This window comes from Tripterygium wilfordii, chromosome 4 (assembly GCF_013401445.1).
Source record: "Tripterygium wilfordii isolate XIE 37 chromosome 4, ASM1340144v1, whole genome shotgun sequence".
Lineage (NCBI taxonomy): Eukaryota > Viridiplantae > Streptophyta > Magnoliopsida > Celastrales > Celastraceae > Tripterygium > Tripterygium wilfordii.
Window position 1 is genome coordinate 9,525,932 of NC_052235.1, and position 17,751 is coordinate 9,543,682.

Consider the following 17,751-nt stretch of genomic DNA (forward strand, 5'->3'; position numbering starts at 1 on the left):
ATTTGCTGAGTGAAGAAGAGTCCGTGCCATTTCAGCCAAATGTCTATGTTTTCTCTCTGCCACTGCAACATGTTGTGGCGTGTGGGGTGGTGATTGAAACCAACTAATGCCTTCATCATTGAGATAGGTTTTAAGCCGCTGGAATTCACCACCATTGTCAGTGTATAGAGTGCGAATATTAGCTTTGAATTGCTTCTCAACTAGTCTTTTAAACTGTAGGAAGATAGAGAACACATCAGATTTCTGGTATAATGGAAAGAGCCACATATAACGTGTATAATGATCAACAAATAGTAAGTAATACCGAAAACCATCAATGGATTGTATAGGAGATGGACCCCAAACATCACTATAGATAATATGTAAAGGTGCAGTGCTGTGAACAGTAGAGGGACCAAAAGGCAATTTATGCATTTTATTAAGTGAACAAGAACTACAAGTCAGAGACTTTGTTGACAAAGAAGAAGTACAAGGCAAAGTAGAATGTTTAAACACTCGTGTCAACAATTTAGAGGATGGATGGCCTAAGTGGCAATGCCATCCATCAACAGTAGTACGTATCGCTTGGGTGTTGGAGGTAGTAGCAAAACATGATATGAGTCGCTGTTCAAAATGATAAAGGCCATCACTGCATTGTCCCTTTGCCATTGTGTGACCAGTATGCCGATCCTTGATAACACAATAGGAAGGGAAAAATTCAATAGAAATATCATTATGCTTGGTTAGTTCATGAACAGATAAAAGATTCTTTTGAAGAGAAGGCACACATAAAACATTAGTAACTTGTAAAGGTCTGGTGGTAGTGTGTAATTGTGTAGAACCAACATGGGAGATAGGCAAACCTGTACCGTCACCCAATTTCACATCATCAGTGCCGTCATAATCAGTATGAAGAGAAAGATTTTGAAGATCTTGAGTCATGTTATGACTAGCTCCAGAATCAAGTAGCCAGGACTGATGAGAAGGAGCATAATCAATAGATGATGCGGAAGCAAAGTGAGCAGATGGAGCAGAGTTATAATGAGATTGCTGATTGGCAAAGATTTTAAAATTTCTGCAAATGTTAGCAGTGCGCCCGGGCTTGCCACAAAGTTGACAAATTATGCGCGGGGAACCATGACCACGACCTCGTCCACGGCCACGACCACCATTAAAGGACTTTTGAGAGGGATTCCAGGGAGTGCGAGATTTGTCTTGGTGCCAAGATGAATTCGAGTTCTTGTTGTTGTTCTTGTTAGATTGCCACGAAGAAGAAGGTTGCATCTGATGAAGATTAGCAGTGGCAAGAGATAAATCTGAAGACGGAGTAAGACGGGTCAAGTAACCCTCTTGAGCCACCAGTACATCCTTCAATTCTTCATAAGTAAAGGGTTTTTCACGGGTACGAATGGACCCAACCATACTAGCATAATCCTGACTGAGACCATCAAGGATATACAGAGTTAAATCATCTGAATCAACAGCCAGCTCATCAGCAATGGCTTTTACAAACTGAAAATACTCAGTCATGGTCTTGTTTCCTTTTTGACATCGTGACAGCTGAAATTTGAGCTGAATAACACGGGCTCTTGAGCTATTTACAAATAGCTGATGGACCCTGTTCCATGCCATAGCACCATTGGTGACATCACCAAGTAGGGGTAAAACAGTTGCATCAATCGAAGCAAGAATAGCATGAACAATAAAGTGATCCTGGCTTTTCCAGGTATGATATAGAACATCAGAAGTAGAGGATGCAGCATCAGATTCAGTAGGTTGAGGTGGGCATGGACGAGTTCCGTCAACATAACCCAAAAGATTATATGCTCTTAGAAGAGAGGAAAGATGGAGTCTCCATGAAAGAAAGTTGGTAGTGGTAAGTTTCAGTGATATTGGTGAGATTGCATGAACTGTAACATTGGTTGTACTAGAGGAAGAAACAGAGACTGTGGTGATAAGAGATGAAGAAGAACAAGCAGTAGTAGCCATGACGGAGGATCACTCGTCGGAGTTTTTTCACAACTACTCCGATACCATAAAGAGCTTTGTAAGATAATTTTCATTAACATGAACAGAGCAATTACATAAGAATATATACACGAAGCTTTGAGAGTAACGGCTATAGCAGACTGACACTACAATGTCTGTACAGGGAACCGTTTGAAACTAAACACTTTAATTTGAACTTATACAGTCTTGAGCATGAGCTGTATTGTAACTCTTCATTGGGTCTGTTTCTGTGTGGGCTTGACTAGGTTTGGGCTTGGTATACATAACTTACTCTTTAACGCTAGCCCGCCATTACTTGGAAGACGACCCATGACTTCTCTTGTAAAGCTATCAAGGGAGAAAGCGAGTTCTCGCAAAACCCACCTTGGATTACGGATTTATAGACTTGAATTTCAGAGGATATGGAAGCAGAGAACAGGAGCAGCAATCGGTTGCAGTTTTTGTGGGCTATGGAAACAGAGCAAGGAAGCAACAACGGGAGCAGCAATCGATTGCAGCTTTTGTGGGCTATGGAAACCGAGCACGGAATCACCAAAAGGACAACAGCTCCGCAGAATCGATTGCTAATTTTGTGGGCTATGGAACCCAAGCAAGGAATCAACAAATGGACAACGTTCTTTATTGCCGTAGGGCATGTTTAATTGGGAGATGGAAATAGAGAACAGGAGCAGCAGACGCAAAACAGGAAACGGCTTTGAGGTCGTGCGTTTTTTTTCCCCTTCTTTTATCGCCGCCAGACACGTTCTATTGGAGACAAGTTTATTGGAGAAATAAGGAGAGTTGAGAGCATCCGAAAAAGAGAGAAAGAAGTGTTGAGAGTCCACATAGGAATAAACAGAGAGTTTTAGTAGGCTAGGTGTCAAAAAAATAGGAGCAATTATTAGAGTCTCTGCTTAATATATAGGTATAGATTGTTTAAGCCTCTTATTACATTGTTTTAGTCTCTTATTACATTGTTTTCTCAATGAATCAGACTTCTATTACATTGTTTTTATGAGTAACACAGGTTATAATTACATTGTTACATTGTGAAGAACCTACCCAATGGTATCAGCCACATCCCTCAAAATTCAATCGACCCAATCTTGTCAAAGAAAAACGAACTTATCCAACCCAAAGGATTCACTAACGGTGCATTTCATACAAAGACATGTACAACCCTGACTATGATAACGAATCCCACTATTCTTTCTTGTTTTGTTCAATCACGTAAGAGCAAAGACATGTACACTCACTATTCTTTCCGTGCAAAGACATGTACACCCTAGTTTGATGCAAAACTTGAACTTCTTGTCTCATGCACATACACACAAGATTCTTGTCTTGTTTGACCTTTAGATGCAGCATTTCATTCGATAGTTTTGGAGATTGTTTGAGTTTTTAGTTGTTATTGGCAAAAAAATCTCTCTCACTCTACACCTACTATTGATTTTGAGAACTATTTCATTTTAAAATCTTGTTAGAGCTCTCGCTGCATGTATCTTCTAATGATTATTTTGTAGATTGTTACTTAATAGTTTATTAAAGAGTATGTTAGTTTGTTCAACAATAAACTAGCGAAAATGCTTAAGTGTTCCTAATATTGGGATCCATAATTTTTCATAATCTAGGTGGACAACTCAGACAATATGCCACCTAGGATAATTAAAAAAATTGAAAAAGTTACACTTTCTCTCCTGCCTCTCTCTGATAGGGTTTTATTTTGTCCATTTCCTCTCTTTTTCTTCTATCTCTTTCTTCTCTTTCTTTTCTCTATTCTCTCTCTTTCTTCTCTCGCCTCAACCTCTTGTTCACTTGTTCTTTCTCTCTCCTCAAACTAGGTGTGGGAATGACTTATTGGGTTACAAATCTACTCCAAAAAAGTCTAAGCTTTTGTCTTAGATTGTAGAATGTTGTTGATATCGTCATTTTTCAAGTGATTCTTTATTTCATTGGAGATTTGATTTAGGCTTGGTTTTGATTCACTCCTAATTATTTGATTTAGGCTTGGTTTTGATTCACTCCTGATTTGAAAATAGGTGAACTTTTAACAACCAAAGAAGCACAGAAAAACGCAAATATTACGTTTGAGATACGAAAAAAGACAGAAGCACTAGTGGCTTACTATATTGACAGTGTAATTAATTATATTGACAATGTAATAAGTCATTGGTAAGCCAAATAAGCAAGCAATGGCAAGTTTAATCACCAGTGACTTATTACATTGACAAGGTAACTAGTCACATTCAATGTGTAATAAGCTACTGCCAAGCTTAATTAGTAAACAATGTCAAGTTTAATCATCAGTGGTTTATTACATTGATAGTGTAATTAGCCACTGGTGATTTTAGTAAGCAAATGAGAACAAATGATTTTACACAGCAATGCCTTAATAGAGGAAATTTAATAGCATTTGCCATAGAATCTACTCTGCCATACATCATCAACAGTCCCCCCTAACGGCCAAAGATGACAATTTCGTCATCCGGCCATCATCACCTCCATAAAATCCCTAGTTGATCAGGAGTGAAACCCAACCGAACTCAGCCTCCAATGATCGCTCAGTCAACCGAAATCACCTAGTTGACTGTGAAGTTTCAGTTATTGTCAAAAAAATAGCTACATCCAACCGTTTCCAACGACGGTTCGTCACACCATTTGTACCAAACAACTTCCTGAACAGAAGGCTACCATTTCCAACCAAGCTCTGACCAAAATGATCGCCGCAAGAAGAAACATGATTTTGACCTGTGGGGTGGGAGCATCTCGTGGAGAGGAAGAGAGGGGAGAGAAAGAAATTTGAATGTTTAGGCAAATATCAGGTTTCGTGGCTTATTTTTGGACAAATATCAAGTTTTGTTTTTTGTTTTGTTTTTCTTTTTTTAATTTGTTGGGCTGAATTATCCTAGGTGGAATGTTACCTAGTTATGAACTATCATGAATGTATATATTATGGACATGTGTCACTCAAGAATTACCAATTTATGTTTTTTCGGTCCCCTAATAATAAATGCTTTTATAACAAGTGTCGAGACCTTAATTCTTTTGTTTGGGCCTTTATTTGTTCGGCTATGTTCAAGGAGCTATTATAAATGGGAAAATTTCATGCCGATACCACTTGTGAAACTTTTAGAAACTTAAGTCTAGTCCAAAAAACTATATCCCTCTAAGGTACCATTATGCTAATTACTTTCTTACCCTTGAAATCAACAAAACCTAATATAATATATTCAATCAAAATTTCACACGCATTCAAACCTAAACTCCAGACAACCGCACCTCCAAAGAAACTATATAATATTATAATCTGCTAGTCTCTTTACGTATAAGCATTTAAGCAAACATCCATAGGAACATAAACACTGGAAGATCGACGAGCTGAGATTTGCGAGAGGGTCAAGAAGCAACTGCAACTCCTCTTGTTGATTCACTGTCGTTACCTATCTCTTCCATCTTCATCTTCTTCAAATCCTCCGGTAGATTTCGGCAGTGGTTCGCCATACCACCACTACCATTAGACTCCCCTCACTGTGACACACAATGCCCAGCCAAGTACGACCCAAAACGGCCACCGGATATGATCGTTTTAAAACAATAACATTCGTTTGTCAATGTTACTATTTCAAAACAGTAACATTGGTCGGCCAATGTTACCAATGTTACTGTTTCAAAATAGTAACATTGGTTTTGCCAGTGTTACCAATGTTATTATTTCAAAACAATAATATTGGTCGGTCAGCGTTACTATCTGGAAAAAACTTCTGATCTGGTGGATTTCGATGGCGGTTCGCCATACCATAATTATCGTTGGACTCCCCTTACTGAGACGCACAATTCCTAGCCAGGTACGGCCCAAAACGACCACTGGATATGACCGTTTTAAAATAGTAACATTGGTCGATCAATGTCACTATTTCAAAACAGTAACAATGGTCTGTCAGTGTTTCTATTTAGAAAAAACTTCAGATCCGGCCAATTTCGACGATAATTTGCAATACCAACATCACCATTGGACTCTCCTCATAGAGACGCATAATGCCCAATCATATTTGAACCAAAATGACAACCATAAAAAGAGATGAGAGAGAGAGAGAAAGACGTAGTAAAGAGAGAGATGCAGCAAGAGAGAGAAAGTTGTTGTGACGAGAGAGATACAGTAGGAGAGAGAGTTGCTGTGATGAGAGAGATGCAGTAGAGAGAGAAGAGAGATGTAACATATAAAAAAAGTAACAAGAGATAAATCATATTAGATCTAATCCACTTTGGGAAAAAGGTAAAAAAAGAATTATATAAAATTTAAATGATTTAAATATTATAAAAAATAAATTAGATCTAATTCACTTTGGGAAAAAGGTCAAAAAAGAATTATATAAAATTTAAATGATTTAAATATTATAAAAAATAAAAATGGATTAAGGGATGAAGTATTTTGGAGTGGATCTAAATATTCAACAATTTCAAAGTGGAATTAATATGTCATTTTTTAATTATAAATTTATAAGCCCTAATATTTTAATCATAAAAAAAATCTAGAAATTAAAGAAGAGAAACCTCAAGAATCAAGATGTTCGGGCATCCACTCTCCGTCGTCCGAAAAGTACGGTTAGATTTCGATTCTAATCAATTTAATTTGCAGGATTCTGATCTCATCGTATAAGAATGAATTGGAGTTCGAGGAAGCTGATATCGAACTCTGCATTAGTTCATAAAATTGCGTCGTCCTCGTTGTGGAGACATAAGCTATTGACTTGCGCTAGTGAAACCGGCCCCCTTTGGTCGAGGGAAGGCACGATATGCATTTCTCGGCGATTTGGGCATGGAGCTGAGGAGGGTGATTGCTTGGATAGAAATTTCCTTGCCCAACTTTGGATTGCAGATAGGAAAAAAAACAAGTCTGTGGAAAAACGAAAACAACAAATTGTTGGGCACAGAAGACTTGGTGATTATCATCCATTTGAGAAATATTCGTCCGGTGCAACTGTCAGGCAAGAAAATTTGCATGGCCAAGGTGAACCAATTGTGAAACAACCACCTGTTAGCCAGTCGATAGATGGTATTCTGAAACCAGGTTCTGTAGAGGTGGGCTTTCGATCATTGTTATTTATCTTTAGAATTTTTTTTCTTTAAATATTTAATGAGAGATGTTTGTTTGTCAATTCGTAACTTTTTGTGATGCTAATTGTTGAGAACATTGCATTGGAAAAAAGGATAGGTTTGAAGAGAGCCAATAATGTGAATTCATCTGTGCGTCTTCATTCCAATCTTCCATCTTTTGTGAAACCAAATTGCATCACCTTTGTGGCTAGAAATTTTGATCTCTTTTGGAGATCATTCCTTCTTACTCAGTTTATCTATAATTCTGCAGTGTGGCTTGAATCACACTCTGCCCAATTCTTTTGAATTCAGTTGTAAGCCGTAGGTTTAGTTCTTGGAAACAGTATTCCCGCTAAGCCGTCGGTGAGTTTAAATATAGTTACTAGTTTGCATACCTTGCTTGAGAGGACCAAGAGGATGTTCTCTAAAAAAGAAGATTCCCTGGAAAACTTTATCGAGAATTGGCTTTCAACCCTGAAGCTCTGGTTGGCAAGATATTGTAATAATTTCTTTGATGTGATCTCTGCAGATGTAGCCTTATCTAGGTCTGTTGCAGTGTCATGCAGTCCCTTTTTTGTTTTTCTTTTGTTGAGGTCTGACTAGTTGTAGCCTTGTTCTTCTCTTTAGGTTGTACTATCTTTGTGCCTCTAATAAAGTTCTTTTGCATTAACAATCAGAAGTAAGGATGTGTATATCTTGCCCTTCCACATCGCGGTTTCCTCTTTGGAAGCCTTGTGCATTAGAGTTGCTTATATGTGTGTGTAGATATATTTAACTACTTGATCTGATGGTCAAGCTACATTTTCTATTTGATGTGAGTAATATTCATGATCGGAATCATTTTTGGAAAGGAAAGAGTATTTATGCATATTCTTCAAATGCTTTCAAGTGTGTCCCGTGTCAGCTATCTTAAGTTTGAAATTCCACAAAAGCTAGCCATGACAATAAAGTTGAATTCAATAATTATATTTTTTGTAGATTACTTGGTGAACTGTCGTAGTTTGCATTTCATCTTTTATTTCCATGATGTATTCCACTAGCACTTCCATTGCTTAGCTTTTCTTTGTGAATCTAATTCTCTATTTATGTGGATTTGCTCCTCACCCGATACAATGTCAATACCCTGCACCCCATTCTTTCATATTGTTTAATGTCTTGCACTGTGGACTTGCCTTAAACCTGTAAAGACGGAAAATATATACTGGTTGGACTTTCTCTGAAGTTTTACCATTAAATTTATTTTCAATGTTGTGAGTTTTAAGTCTAAAAAATGATGTAAAACTGGAGGTGAAAGAGTAATAGAATGGTGGGAGGGAGGGACAAGACGGGGGTTACTAAAATGATTTTTCCCTTTCCTTCTCCCAGCTTCTGAACAGATAGATTCTTACTGCTATTTGCCAATGGATTTACCTGGAAGGATCCTTGCCCCTTCACGATCTTTTGCTTCTTATTTTATGAATGTTAAGGGTATTACTGTATTAGATTGTGTTTGTTGTCTGTTCTTTGTTTTCGAAATGGGGAGAAAGAATGGATCACTGAAATAGAATCATGTAATAAAAATGAAGTCTTATGAAAAAGGTAACAAGTGCACAAGGCTCACATAGTGGTGGTGCCATTAGGATCATAGCATTAGTGGATGCTCTAAGAATGCATAAAAATTCATTTTACTTCTCAGAAGATGTGCTGATTTGTAGTACAATTCTTTTGAACTCATGCGAGGAAAGGAAACTTTATTCTCCAATGGTCTTTTAAACCTCGAAGAACAAAAATTGGGTTTGTTTGAATTCTTCTTGTCATTACCTAATGCATTTAGTCATATACAAAATTGGGTTTGTTTAAATTCTTCTGGTCATTAGTCCTATCAAAGAAGAAAGAAGTTGGAAGAGTTTTTTGGACCTTTTTGAAGATTCTTAAATCTTTTACTAACTACTTGGGTGGTTTCATAGTTTGTATTTAAACTTTTTTCACTATTGGGTTTACCTATGTTTATAATATGAGGAGAATGGAACGGTTGATGACTATTAGATTGTGGACTTGATAGTTGTTTTGGGTTGTATATGTTTTAGTATGACAATATCTTCTTTTACTTTGTTTCCTTTCTTCAAAAAAATTCGTTACTACTCAAAATATATGATTGATTATCATTCTTCTCAGCTTGTTACAGGAATTGAACCTGTGACCTGTAGGCTAAAGTATACAAAGAATATTTGGTTTGTGTGCTGTGACCAAATGGGCCAGCCTTTTGACTGGTTTGATGCATATGCTGAACATCGTCTTTATTAAAGAGATAATGCCTCACTAAACCTGACAAGTCTGGGAAACATACATTGGCAAGAATTTCTGTATATGCTATATTGGGGTGCTTTATTGTGCTTATTTATGGTTGTTTTATGGGCTTAAAGTCATATATTTATTCTTATTGCCTCCAAATGCTTTCCTTGGTCATTGTAATTGCCAAGATGTGCAATTTTACTTGCTAACCTTGTGTTTGTTTGTTTTGAAGTTGTATGCATGATCATAGCTTGTTTTACTTTCGTTGTAATATAGATGTTCATATGTAAACAATTTCCGATTCATGTGTTTTGTAATTGTTGGATTTCGGTTTTTGATGTTTGATTTCTTAAGATTTATCTATTGACATATTTTCCAGGCCAAAGTTGCATCCCTTCTTGCTAGGTCCAATTTACTGATTACCAGGGATATAGAGTGGAGAAATCTTGTACTTGGTCTTGAGCAGGTATGTTTTTTTTTGCTCTTCCATTAATGTACTGACTTGTGAGCACTTTGTTAAAAAAAAAAAAACAACTCTAGTGCACAAGCTCAGTAGTGGGCGGGGTCGGGGACAGACAGGATGTACGCAAACCTCATCGCACATAATATGTGGAGAGACTGTTTCTAGGATTGAACATGTGACCTCTAAGTTGCACCCGTGCAACTCTATCACTGAGCAGTGGCGGATCTAGCTAAGGCCTAGAGCCCACCCTCAAATTTTGGAAAAAAATTACCATATATACTTCTAAATACCCAAATCTCAAATTAAATTCACTTATTTAGATTTATTTAATAACTATATATATGTATGGTTAATTTAATAATTATTGATTGATACATGCACACTCATACAAGAGAGCGAATATTGATTGCTACACACTCGTACATGATAGAAGATTTCCACTCAATGACAAATCGTCTAGCACAATTTAAACGATTCTTTATTCCCGATCATTGTTCAATATATAGTTTTGATGTGTAATTTAATGACTATATAAATATTTACTTAATGTAATAACTACATAGATATTTGCTTATCTCTGGTCACTTTTCAGTAAATGTTCTAAAAAAAATTTCGGGGGCGGCGAACCCCGTCAACCTTCAGCTCTCTTCTTATAAATTCCTACATCCCAACTAACCAAGCCCACCCTAAATTCATTTTCTAGATCCGCCCTTGTCACTGAGCACATGTTCGCATGTTGAAGGAAAACAACGCCCGTGAACCTGTGGTCTCTAGGTTGCACTCATGCAATCTACAATTGGACCACATGTTTGCCTACAGTTGTGAGCACTTTGTGATATTTAATTATTGTAACAGTCGTATTTATTCACTCCTTGTTAAAAATTTGAACTTCAATTAGAGTAATAAAGCAAAATCCTTATTGTATGACTGTCTTGGTTTTTTTCATTAATGCATACAATGGAGAGAGTGATTTATTATTCTGTTCCATATTTGAAGTTAGATTTATGTTAGTCAAGCTTGCTTTCTGAAAATAATTTCATTTGTTGAACAATGCATTGTTCATTCCTTTTTTCTTTTTGATGCATTTGTTTTTGATAATATTGCAGGAAAATCGTTATGCAATAGTAGATGTGTGCTATCCAGAGTTGGTAAGTAATAGTTAAAATCGTTTTGTTTTCTTGAATACAGTTACATGCGGGAAATTACCTTTCATACAGGTTTATTAGTATGCATTTTAATTTTTTCACAAAATTCTGATGCTCTGTTCTTTCTACAGCCAGCAGGTTTTATTCGTGAAAAAAGCAATATCATTGCTAGACAGGTACACTACTCTTTAATTTGGCAAGTAACCTTATTAAGTTATCATTTGCTTCTGAATCTGGAGCCGTAAACAGGTTCCTGAGTATATTTTGCTAAAGACAAATAGTATCTCACACATATCTTAGAACATGGTTGCATTAAAAACAAATGAGCTCTTGACTTTAGGTAGGTATGCTTATATCTATGCAAATTCCTTATGGCACTCCTGAGATTTTTAAAGTTAGCAATATTGATTATAACACATTCCATGATCAAAACTATCTTGTGAAATTGTCATCCTCTCGAACTATTTGTGTTGTGCCCTCATGCCAAGTCATATTGTTCTCTAAAAGCGTCACTCTCTAACCTTATGTTGAATATTCTTAATATGAATTTCTCATGCTAAAGACATTTATGTTACATGCATCATGTTTTACTATATTCTTTTGGATTGTTCTTATCATGTTGATGGTGACGCAGCAATTTGGAGTAGACCATGTGATTAATTAATAGATTTCATGAAGACTGAATCCACTGTTGATAAAATCCTCACGAAAAAATGATTTTCTGATAATATACATTAGTTGCTCAAGTGGTGAGCCAGAACAGCTGCCCTTTTCCATAAGAAACTCAAATCTAGCGAAAATCTCTTTTCAAGGAGCACACATTAGAAAACGAACGGTAGCCAAGCACACCCAAATCTCCGATAAGAGGTGACTTTTCTGTGTGAACAATCAATCCCTGTTAATGCCGGGCCATTTTGATCATGTCCTCTTATTTGTGTTTTCAATTCAGAAGGTCATTTTTGTCGTGATCTGTCAACTTTTATGCTGGCCATCAATCTTATGAATTCTCCTAGGTTTCTGGCTTATGCTGGATTTGGCAGAGATTCTAAACTCAGCATAGGCAGAGAGGCAGAGTTTTAAGCAAAAAATAACAAGCTATATATGGCTTCTCTCCTTCAATGATCTATCCCAGATCTTGATTTAGACTTAGTTTTCATCCCTCTAAATCTGACATTGTAGGCATTCTATATGTGTTGGTTGTAAGGGCCTAAAAGAGAGCCTTTATTCACTCAGAAGAGGGGCTACAAGAGTGCAAATGAGCGTATCTGGTGCAGGCATACCTAGTTAATCATTCAGTATATGGTTGATGATTATTATTAGCTTCTCTCTGTGAATGAGCACTCGCAGATCTTGATTTAGATTGGCATTTGCCTTCCTGCTGCTCAAGGATTTTCCTTGCTGCAGTTGTGATGTGCTAAGCAGTCCTACTCCTTATCATGCATGACAATTTGTTAATTTCTTGTAGTGGCAACAGAACGGTTGTCCACTGAATATAACCCACAGGTCTTCATGCTACCAGTTTCTAAATTAACCTTTCTTAATCCAGCATCCTAAGCTCCTTTTAAGAATAACGAGGATCTCCGTTTTCCATATCTGTTGCATTCTCCAACTCAAATGTGAACTCCTCTCTCCAACACCAATTGAGGATCTAATGAAGCCTCATACTCCTGCTACTCCCCATATTTGACTTAATCAGTTAATCTAGCAGATTACTATTTCGGGATCCTTGGAAAAAGTCTCCCAAGGCTTGATAGGCATTCCATATCATCCTTCATATTCTTAGGTGGTGGTGGGGGGAAAGCTTTTGGGTTAATCCATCTTTGCGGAGGTAAATACTGATACCATCTTAACCATTGTTTGGTTTGGAAAATCAGTTGACCCATAATTGTTTAAAATATAGTGTTAAGGGATTCATCAGGTTGGTCTGGCTTCAAAAGGTTGCCTGTTGCCACTAGTTTAGCAGCATTGTTGATGAATAAGGTTTCTACTATTTTAGCTGCAATATTGGATGATTGGGACCAAATTTGATTTCATGTGCATAAACAATATTAATACGAGGTTAGATGGATATGGTTTCTTGTAGTTTCTACATTAGGAGCTATACCTTTCCCCCTTGGAATAGATAGTCTTATACTATTAAATATCCCTTTGCTGATACATTTTGCACATTCTCTGCAGTTGCTTCGTCTCAGGCGCCCTTTTGTTGCTTACATAACTGATGCTATGCAGAATGAGCTCTTCAGGGTGAGCATATTGTGGAAATATCTTTCCTGACCTGTTTTACTTACAATTTGCTAAAGTCATATGTTGCTGCTATTTCATGTTTAAGATTTAATTTTACTAATTTAGGTTCGCAGGCCCTTTTGGTGGATAACAAGTTCAATTTATGCAGAGATTGATGGCAAGGTATCCCAATCTGACAGCTATGTTTTTTACCTTTATAAAATAATGAGAAACAGAATGTCTAATATATTTTTGGTTTTTGACAATTTCAACTAATTGTTGTTCCTCACTAGGAAATTGGTGTGGTTCATAGGAGATGGCATCTATGGAAAAGGATTTATGATTTATATCTCGGGTAATTTCATTATACCAACCACTGCATATCTATACCTTGAATGTTTGTACAATGCAACTGAGTTTATTGTGTAATTCAGAAAGGAAGAAGTGGGATTCCGCTTGGAAAATTTGATGTTTCATGCACTTCAATGTTCAATTAGACAATTACCATGTGCCACTACAAGCATATAGCCATATACCATAAAAATTCATCACTTCATCCAACAGCTCCCCTTTGTCCTTAGCACCTGCAACATTCCATTGAACGTACTTTTGCTTCAGATCCCTAACAAGAACTAATTTTTTTTCCAAAAGGCAACCACAATTCATTGCCATGTGTTTTTTTTTTTTTGTTTTTTTGGGTTTACCTTAAAAAGGGTGTTCTGCAAAACAAAGACAATGAAAACTGAACTGATTCAGAAATCTTGAACACTTTTGACAACTGATTAACTTCATGAAACTGGCCAGACCCTTTGGTTTGGTTCACTCTCTATTGTTAATGCATTTCAATAGGGAGAAGTAAGTTTGAACCAATCTAATACACCTAAACTGTCAACTGAAACCGAAACCATAAAGACTCGTACGAGCTGCCCAACCTATTTTTCTCACCTAATTTTGTTTGATGGTTTCTTTTGCTGAAATTTTCTCTTTTTCCACTGCGTGTTGATTTATTTCCATTACAGATGCCTTCATGCTTATTCCTCGCCTAAGTTAGCTGGCACCACTTGGTTCATTTTGTAAATCTACCGAGTCTGAGATCAGTAAAGCTTGGCTCGATGACTCAATAACCTTTGTATTATCATCATCTTTAAATTTTTTTCCTCCCACAGTTTATAAATGGAAACGTGAAATCCATCGGAATGTTTAGTTGATATCAACACCTAGATTTTTCTCTTTAATTTCTTCTTGTCTAGAAGTATGCTTTCCACTAATCCTAAAGTGTCCAGGTTCTTTTTTTTATCACTTCTATCCATATTTTCATGGCCTCCCTCGTTTTCTTTTTAGTATCTCCTCATTGAATGTTTTCAACTTCTCACATTAGGTACCATAATCTTTATGTTCTACATGCCAAAATGATTTTAGATGATTCTCTCATCTCATCTTCGATTGCATCTATCCATTCTTCAGATAAACTATCTCATCATTTTTTTCTTGGTGTTGCTACCTGTCTAGCAAAACACTCTCATTTTTACTACAATCATTGTTTGAACATTTTGTTTCTTAATAGTCCTAACATCTCTACACATCCTTGGGATACATATAACAAATATTTTTAAGATTAGTTACTTTGTCATTCAATCCAAAAGGTTAACTTGTTGGTTTGGGGTGTTTCACATTATATATTCTAACACTCTCCCTCACGTGTGGGCTTGGCAATCTGACGGCCCAACACGTGCACAACAAATGAGGTCCAACACTAAGGGCTTTCATAAAGGCCCACACTTGCGTAACAACAAATGGGAGTTTAAATTGCGGAAGTTAAGGTTTGAACTCAAGACCATCACTCTGATACCATATTGAGATTAGTTACTTCGCCATTCAATCCAATAAATTAACCTTTTGGTTTGTGGGGTTTCACATCATTTATATATATAACCTAACAAATATGAAGAATGCACTTTTAAACTTCAAGGACGTCCTTTGGTTACATGAAACTTTATATGCATTTTTCCACTTCATTTGACCAACTTTAATATTGTGGGTGTTGGATAATGCACTGGTAGCTATCAAATCAGTGAAGGATTTCAGTCACTAGTTTTGTCCTTTAAATATTATCCTGTTTTGTGATATTTTGATTTTCTAAGTGCTTGTATTTTACATTATTACTGGTAATATGTCCATCCTTTTATCATGTATTGTATAGAAATAAACAGTTTGCAGTGGTCGAAAATCCTGGCTTTTGGAATTGGACATTTACTTTGAAGGACAATCATGGGAAGGTGCTGGCTGAAATTGATCGCAACTGGAGAGGTTTTGGATTTGAGGTTGTACCATTTCTCAAAAAATTAGAAGAGTAACTATCAGTCAATCACTCTTCATTCTTATTGTTCTCTGGGCCATTAAGTACTTTAAACTTAATTGAACAAAAATTTACTTTGAAGAACTGAGGTCTTGGAGCTGTAATTGGTTCTGTATTCTGGTCCAACTCGTAACAGAAATTTTGTGGCTCAGTTTTATAGTGACAATTTGAGTACATGCTCGTTGTGTTATTTCTGAAATCTGACAGGGTATATGAAATAGGAAGCTACTATAAAAATATTGACTTAAATATTACGATGGCAAATAAAGTGATATTGTTGTTTTAATTTTAATCTCTCAGAATGCTTCTCTCTTCCAAAATGTTCCCGGAATTTAAAAAATGGGGAAAATTGGATGAGAAAATTAGGGGGGATTATTTTATGATATGTTTTTCATGCATGGAGAAATGTTAGTCTTCTATGATAAGCTGATTTTCCACCTGAGATGCTATACTTGTTTAAAAGCTGATTCGAAACCTATGTGATCTGATTCTTCCCCGTTTATGAGGCCTGAAGTGCTATTTATCCCAGTCAACTAGTCTTTAAATGGATGAACTCTACCTCAGCTATGTCATATGCCTTATGACTGGGAGGCTTTGATACAGATGTTTTACATATTATATTTCTTCACTGTATGTATTCTGAAGTCCTATTTATGTGTAAAAGGCTGACTGCAAAGCTACGTGATTTGTTTCATCCCGTCTATGTGACCCAAACTGCTGCTTAGCAATGTCAAATAGGAATGAAATGGCTTAACTCTACCTGGCTACATGGTCTTATGGGGTTTTTTATGTCCATGGATAAAGTTGCGTCCCCACAATATTAATTTCTTTCATTTCCAATGTGTGGCAGCTCTTGACTGATGCTGGTCAATACGTAATCCGGTTTGGGACTGCTGACCCTGGCTCCAAAACTGGCCTTGCTGAAGAGGTAGCATACCCACATTAGAAGGTAGCATTTCCCATTTTTTATTTTAATGAAATTCTTTAATTTCTCATAACCTGGTGGCAGGTTTTGGAGTTGGATGTTGCTCGTCAACTGACTCTTTCTGAGAGAGCTGTAGCTGTTGCTCTTGCTATATCTCTTGATAATGACTATTTCTCGAGGCATGGTGGATGGTAAAGTCATTATATTCTGCTCTATTTTTCTCTTTCTGATTTCTACCCATTCATGCCCTACATTTGGTGTTCGTTTTCTGTAATCATGATTTGGTCTTTCAATAATACAAATTTTTCGTCTTCATAGCAATGTTGCTTGATATATAAACAGAAAATGATTAACCAAGTTCACCATTTCTCTGTCAGGGGGCTTCCGTTCTTTGTTGTTGATGAGTAGACTTCAGTTCAGTCTACTGTTGAATGGTTCTTCTGTGGTGCCTCTACCCTTTGGATTTTGGATTTCTTGGCTGGCAGCGAATCAGTTAAGGGACTCATAATAACCTACTCAAAACATCTTCGCTCGTGTCTCTCAATCCACTGTGTGTATGGCAATAAAAAATCGCAGTCAACAACCAGCTCTTCTACAGTGGTTTGAATAGCTCAATTGTATAGATGCACCTCATTGATGATTGTGGTTGCCAAAACATTTCTGCTGATCGAGAGCTAGATCTTGCAGCTTTAATAAGTATGTGATGCCTTGTTTCAATTGTAATGGAATAATGCGACCTAGCAACTCCCAACTTTTTTTTCCTGCCAATAATTTTTCGGCCAAATGTTTATGTGATGAAGTGGTATGTTACATTTTATGCAATTGTTCTCATTGAATTATATTTTGGTATTAGTACACTGTTGTGTCTAGTATTACTTTTGTTGCTTCTTAATAATAGAAAATTACAAGTCTAGATAAAAGTGTGACCCCTACTGCTCTTGTTAGCAACATATTGCAAACGTTCTAATAGAAGTTTATCTTTCTGAGTCTTTTTCCCAGGAATTCAATAATTTATGGGGGTTTTTTCTCAAACATTCATCTCCTCTTACCTAATTTCCTTGAGATGTCCTCCATTTCTGAATATACCAGACTCTATGGTTAAAAAGTTCTCCAATCTGCATTTGGATGCTTATAGTTGATTCTGCCCGACTGAGTACAGGCACAAGAAATGGAGGCTAGAATAACTTAACATGCCATGGAAACTACTTATGATTCTTATTTCATACCACAATCATGAAAAAAAGTAACAAAAGGCAAGTCATTCCAACATTTTCTACCTGGCATCTGACCATCAAAGATCAAGTTC

At 36.6% G+C, this 17,751-nt stretch overlaps 1 protein-coding gene across 1 annotated transcript; it reads left to right on the forward strand.

Moving 5' to 3' along the window:
• Positions 1-6,496: 6,496 nt before the first annotated feature.
• LOC119997584 (altered inheritance rate of mitochondria protein 25) lies at positions 6,497-17,314 on the forward strand. The gene is made up of 11 exons (XM_038844708.1): positions 6,497-7,047; positions 9,713-9,799; positions 10,903-10,944; positions 11,073-11,117; positions 13,120-13,185; positions 13,291-13,347; positions 13,458-13,519; positions 15,365-15,485; positions 16,371-16,448; positions 16,530-16,636; positions 16,823-17,314. Exons 1-11 carry the CDS (start codon positions 6,628-6,630, stop codon positions 16,851-16,853), a joined length of 1,116 nt encoding a protein of 371 aa, XP_038700636.1. The 5' UTR covers positions 6,497-6,627; the 3' UTR covers positions 16,854-17,314.
• The last annotated feature ends 437 nt before the right edge of the window (positions 17,315-17,751 follow it).